Below are 6,778 nucleotides of genomic sequence, written 5' to 3'. Positions count from 1 at the left end.
CCGTCAAAACATTCTTTCGGATGATAGTCGGTCGGTCCGGTCCGTGCTGTAACGTGACGGTGCGGTGTCGTCTGTATCAATGTGAATTACTCATTTAAACTAATAATGTAATATTTTGTCGTGCCGTTACGTGCTGTGAAGGTCCGTGCCGTGCCGTAACAGTGTGAATCGGGCTTAAACCAAAACCTCCAAATAATTGGGTAAATAACTTTTATTAACTTTAAAATTCCTTATTATTAAATAATAAATAATATTTTGTAATTTTAAAAGAATCTTATCAAATGTTAATTAGAATGAAAAGTATAGATATTTACACAATGGTAAATAGTTAGTTTTATCAATCTCATCTTGTAAAATGGTTTTTATTAATATTTGTGATTAAAATTAATTTACTTTATTAAATCTTGAATGAATATCAATTTTTACACAGTTGAGTGTATTTGGTCATTCTGGCTGGACATGGAACAATGAACGTAAACAATTTTATTACCATCAATTTAATTCAAAACAACCAGACTTTAATATTAGAAACCCAGAAATTCACAAAGAAATGTTGGTAAGTAATTATTATATGAGTTAGAGAAAGGTACACACGCATGCCTTTTTTATTCCTATATATACTCATAATGAATACAATTTAAAAATATTAGAAATAACTACATTTTCGTTTAGCATTTTCAATACAGTTTTTTTTATTATTCGAAAATTTACTTATTTTAAAACAATATACTGGTGATATCGTTGGTGTTCGATACTGTGATTTTGAAGTGAAATATAAGTAATTATTTGGTATTTTATCTATTTATAACACGATTAAAAATTTAAATATCAAAAATCCGACGAGGGAGCACCATCTTGAAATTTGCTAATTATTTTTACTAGAAATGGAAAAACATTTAAGACAAAAACAACGAGTTGTTTTTACCCTTATAATATTTTATTGTGCACTTTTACTCAAGGATATAATTAAATTTTGGATGGATAGAGGCGTTGTTGGATTCCGATTTGACGCTCTGAGACATTTATATGAAAGTGAATCATTCTTTGATGAACCTTGTATAATGACCGAAGACGAATGTAAAATAAACTATTATAGTTTAAATCATACATATACAGTAGATCAACCTGAAACCATTGAAATTATAAAGGAATGGAGAGAATTCGTCGATAATTATACGAGAAATAACAACAGGCCAATTCCTTGGTAAATCATATTATCATATATTTAGTGAATGTAACATTAAAAGTTGCAACTTCTCCTTGCTTAATCGAGAGATTCATAATATATTATATTAATTCATATTAATATTTGAACAGTTTAATAACCACCGAATCCTACACATCGACTGAAATGTTAATGCAATACTACGGCAATTCAACGAAACCCGGGGCTCAATTACCATTTAACTTTGCATTATTATCCGTTGATAAACGTAATGTAATTGAATCTATAGACACAAAAGTTAAAAATTGGCTAGATAATATGCCTGAAAACCAGGTGGCTAATTGGGTGGTAAGTATTTTAAAATAATATAATACTTTTAAGAAAATATTAAATGTGATGTTCAAAATAAAATACGATATAGGACCAGCCACTAATAAATAATCATGTTGTATTCAACAGCTATTGAATATTACTTAAATACTTTTACACGTTTATAAATGTTATTTAATGACTATGGCGTATAATTTAATATCATACATTTTTTTTAAGGTGGAAAATCATGACAATGCCAGAATGCCAACCAAATATGGTCCTGAAATGGTACCACTCTTTACAGCTTTGAAATTATCTCTGCCTGGTATAGAAGTTACATACTACGGTAGCGAAATTGGCATGGACAATACTTATGTTAGACCAGACCAATCTCAAGATCCAAATAATTCGGGAATTGGGAAATTGGATGATTCTAGAGATGATGAAAGATGCCCTATGCAATGGGATAGTTCAATAAACGCAGGTATAATTTTGCAATACATATTCTTTGAGACTCGAGGAGTGTTTATAGTTTGAATTTTTCAATCCATTATTGGTTTCTATAGGGTGGCTAACACGGGAATTCAGTCTTAGGTCACAAATATCGAATATTTTTTCTATCTTTAATAATCTATCTTTCAATAAAAAGTACGCTTTCTCTCATGTGGACTCTTTTCGTTGTCAAGCAATTTGTTATTTGTGCGCGTTCGTTCTCGTACCTATATATAAAAATGAAGCGTGAAAAATGTATGTTACCTCATCAATCGAGAACGGCTGGTCCTATTTGGCTCTCTCTTTTTTTTTTTAAGATGTTCGTAATTGTCAGGAGAAGGTTCTTCGAAAGAAAATTGTTGGTAAATCCACCATTAAAAAACTTATCGCATGTGTTTTTAAATTTGAAAATGTAAGTATGGAGAAATTATAAAATGTACGGACATTAATATTTTCATCTATATTGAAATAGGAAGATTTAAAAAAATGCATTATTTGTTTAATTATTCGGCCATTAATGTATTCATGCTACAGTGCCTACTATATGAGCTACTCAAAGAGAATACTAAAAAAACAAATAACTCTTGAAAAGTTTACGTTCAATTAAAGAAAAAATTCAAGATTAATTTTTAGTAAATGTTTTTAAGGATTTACTGAAGCGAAAAAACCTTGGTTGCCTATAAACCCAAATTATTATAAAGTAAACGTCGAATCACAGAAAAAAATACCAACTAGCAACTATAATTTTTACAAAAAAATGTCTCAACTCCGGAAAACCGATACACTAAAAAATGGTGATCTTCACACGTATAATATTACTAAATCGATATATATTTTAAAGAGGTAATAAAACTTGAAATTAATTTATAATTGTATGAAATATTATGCATTGTATCTTTTCGTTAATAATTTCATTTTTAGATCATTATTGGAACGCGAATCATACATTGTTGTAATGAACTTTGGAAGTGAAACTGAAACCGTCATATTGTCCAATTACGTAAAGAACCTCGATGAAGAACTTTTCGTATACTTGGGAAGTGAAAACTCTGAATATATTACCGGGTAATTAGAATATCTCATATTGAAATTGTTTTGGCATGAGTAATGAAGACTTGTTACAATTATGAATATTTTCATATTTTTTAATTTATTGTAATTTTTGTTTTTAGAAATATTGTATCAACTGTATCTTCAACACTGTATCCACTAACACTGCGACCACAATCTGTAATCGTATTAACAGATAAACATATTGAAATTGAAAAGATTGATACTCAAAATGCTGGCACACGAATCGGTTCCACATTAATTAGTTTAATCGGTGCTTTTTTACTCTTAAGAAATTTCTTCTGCATTTATCTTTCATAATAAATTGTACAATAGTTAAATTTAAATGTTATCAATAACTTTGTTGTATATATTAATTGTTATCATGTATTTTTTAATAAAATCCTAATTTATAAACCAAGTGAAGACTTTTAAAAATTAGTTAAAAGTTTATTAAAAACTGTGATACCTACCTATTGGAGTTAGTTGCTTTCTATGGTTGGCCTTTTTGAACTTTAAAGTCTTTAGAAATACCTGATATCGTAATTAATTTGCAACTCAAAATTACTTTGATAAAATTAAAAATATTAAAAATATTTGCCAGTACTCTACTTTGTTCCCGTAAATATTCTTTTTAGAAAATCTGAATATATTATTAAAAGTATATGTGTATATTCCTCATTAAAAAAACTAAGCTCCTAAACGCCTAAGTATTCAAAATTGAATAAGAATAGTTAAGTTAAAAAAGACTACCTATGTGCATGTAGCAGGAATTGGGTGGTAAGTATACAAATAATACTTTTTAGAAAATATTAAAAATTTTAAAAAATATGGGTCCAGGCCTATTAAAATATAATCGTATGGTATACAACTACCATTCAATATTACTTCAATACGTTTATACGTTTATAAATAGTATTCAATGACTATAACATATCACTGTAAATCACACTTTTTTTCTAAGGTGGAAAATCATGACAACCCTAGAATGCCAACCAAATTTAGTCCTGAAATGGTACCACTCTTTACAGCTTTGAAATTATCTCTGCCTGGTATAGAAGTTACATACTATGGTAGCGAAATTGGCATGGATAATACTTATGTGAGACCAGACTAATCACAAGAATCTAATAATGCCGGAGGTAATAGGTTGGAAAAATCCAGAGATAATGAAAGGTGCCCAATGCAACGGGGTAGTTCAATAAACGCAGGAATAATTATTTTGCAATACATTTATTCTTTGAGACTCTAGGAGTGGTTTTTCAACCCATATTTGTTGCACACGGGAATTCAGTTTTGGGTCACAAAAATCTAAAATTTTTTTACATAATATCTAGTTATCATTAATTACCTACAAAAATAAAAGGGAATTCTATAATATAATCTATGATCGATAGTTATATATAAATTAATGTACGTTTTTTGTGTGTTTAGTGTTTACTCATAAACTACTGCTCGATCGATTATGACGAAAATTACCGAGATTGTCCTTATAGAGTCTAGAGATAGCAGAAATATATAGATATTTATTTAATATTTATTTGAAATAAATTAAGTGATAAAATGTTCGAAACCCGTTACAAACGGATTAAGTAGATTTAATTCACAAAACGAGGTACACTGTCGTCGCTCGCCGATTTCAAGAGAACCAAGGACGTACACTAAATACTAACACCAAGATACTCCTATATAGTGCCGTGTTTAATTTTAATTTGTTTATTTTTTCTCGCACTAATTCGAATTATAAATCTAATCTTCATCAAATTTGAAGATTAGTGTATGGATAAATTATAAAATGTACGGACATTACTTTCATCTATATAGAAATTAAAAAAATACATTATTTACTTAATTTTACTGCATCGATTCGGTCATTAATTTTTTCAAATTACTTTAATGCCTACTATAATATGAGCTAATCATTGAGAATACTTAAAGAAACAAATAACTATTGAAAATTTGACGTAAATTCAATAAAAAAGTCAAGATTAGTTTTTGTTTTGAAATATAATTTGTATTGTATTAAATGTTTTTAAGGATTTACTGAATCGAAAAAACCTTGATTGCCTATAAATCCAAATTATTATAAAGTAAACGCCGAATCACAGAAAAAAATACCAACTAGCAACAATAATTTTTACAAAAAAATGTCTCAACTTCGGAAAACTGATACATTAAAAAATGGTGATCTTCACACGTATAATATTACTAAATCGATATATATTTTAAAGAGGTAATAAAAATTGAAATTAATTTATAATCGTACGAAATATTATACATTGTATCTTTTCGTTAATAATTTATTATTAATAATAATTTCATTTTTAGATCATTATTGGAACGCGAATCACACATTGTTGTAATGAATTTTGGAAGTGAACGAAACCGTCATATTGTCCAATTACGTAAAGAACCTCGATGAAGAACTTTTCGTATACTTGGGAAGTGAAAACTCTGAATATATTACCGGGTAATTAGAATATCTCATATTGAAATTGTTTTGGCATGAGTAATGAAAACTCTTTACAATTATGAACATTTTCATGTTTTTTAATTTATTGTAGTTTTTGTTTTTAGAAATATTGTATCAACTGTATCTTCAACACTGTATCCACTAACACTGCGACCACAATCTGTAATCGTATTAACAGATAAACATATTGAACTTGAAAAGATTGATACTCAAAATGATGGCACACGAATCGGTTCCACATTAATTAGTTTACTGGGTGCTTTTTTACTCTTAAGAAATTTCTTCTGAATTTATTTTTCATAATTATTGTACAATAGTTAAATTTAAATGTTATCAATAACTTTATTGTATTTATTAATTGTTTTCATGTATTATTTAATAAAGTCCTAATTTATAAACCAGTGAAGACTTTTAAAAAATTTTGTTATAACTTTATTTAAAACTGTTATACCTACCGATTGAAATTTTAAGGGAATGTAGAGAATTCATCGATAATTATACGAGAAATAAAAACATACCATCCTCTAGGTAAATCATATTCGGTGAATGTAACTTTAAAAGTAGCAACTTATATTTGCTTTATTGAGTTTCGCAATATTATAACAAATATTTTTATATTATTATATTTATAATAGCCACTGCATTTTACTCATCGATAAAAGTATTAATGCAATACTACGGCAATTCAACGAAACCTGTGGCTAATGTACCATTTAACCTTCGATTAGTAAAAAATTTTGATAAACGTAATATAATTGAATCTATAGATACAATTGTTAAAAATTGGCTAGATAATAATATGCCTGAAAACTAGGTGGCTAATGAGGTGGTAAGTATTTTAAAATATTAAACTTTTAAGAAAATATTAAATGTGATGTTTAAAATAAAATATGTTATAGGTACAGATTACACTAATAAATAATTTTATTGTGTTCAATGCCATACGATATTACTTCAATACGTTAACACATATTAAAAATATTTATAAATATTATTCAATGATTATGGCGTATAATTTAATCTCATACATTTTTTTTAAGGTGGAAAATTATGACAATTCCAGAATTCCAACCGAATATGGTCCTGAAATGGCGCCACTCTTTACAGCTTTGAAATTATCACTCCCTGGTATAGAAATTACATACTATGGTAGCGAAATTGGCATGGAAAATACTTATGTGAGACCAGACTAATCAAAAGATCTTAATAATGTGAGAGGTAATATGTTGGATCTATCCAGAGATGATGAAAGCTGTCCAATGCAATGGGATAGTTCAATAAACGCA

The 6,778-nt window shown here is 28.0% G+C and overlaps 1 protein-coding gene and 1 long non-coding RNA gene across 2 annotated transcripts in view; both read left to right on the top strand.

Annotated features, from left to right (window-relative positions):
* LOC100162137 (maltase 2-like) overlaps nt 1–3,443 on the top strand; it is a 7,447-nt gene extending 4,004 nt beyond the window's left edge. The window contains exons 6-13 of the mRNA XM_029491081.1: nt 175–200; nt 431–556; nt 960–1,204; nt 1,318–1,513; nt 1,715–1,961; nt 2,617–2,812; nt 2,891–3,034; nt 3,142–3,443. Of these exons, the coding sequence (XP_029346941.1) occupies nt 175–200; nt 431–556; nt 960–1,204; nt 1,318–1,513; nt 1,715–1,961; nt 2,617–2,812; nt 2,891–3,034; nt 3,142–3,340 (1,379 nt within the window). The 3' untranslated portion in view covers nt 3,341–3,443. The remainder of the gene's footprint in view (nt 1–174; nt 201–430; nt 557–959; nt 1,205–1,317; nt 1,514–1,714; nt 1,962–2,616; nt 2,813–2,890; nt 3,035–3,141) is intronic.
* A 1,934-nt stretch (nt 3,444–5,377) lies between these two features.
* On the top strand, nt 5,378–5,702 carry LOC107885216. Its single transcript, XR_001680374.2, has 2 exons — nt 5,378–5,489; nt 5,597–5,702. It is a non-coding gene; the product is annotated as an uncharacterized LOC107885216 (long non-coding RNA).
* Nucleotides 5,703–6,778: the final 1,076 nt, after the last annotated feature.

The sequence above is a fragment of the Acyrthosiphon pisum genome, chromosome A3 (genome assembly GCF_005508785.2).
Source record: "Acyrthosiphon pisum isolate AL4f chromosome A3, pea_aphid_22Mar2018_4r6ur, whole genome shotgun sequence".
Classification (NCBI taxonomy): domain Eukaryota; kingdom Metazoa; phylum Arthropoda; class Insecta; order Hemiptera; family Aphididae; genus Acyrthosiphon; species Acyrthosiphon pisum.
The sequence above is the reverse complement of the archived record's forward strand: the minus strand, read 5'-3'. Positions and strand labels throughout refer to the sequence as shown.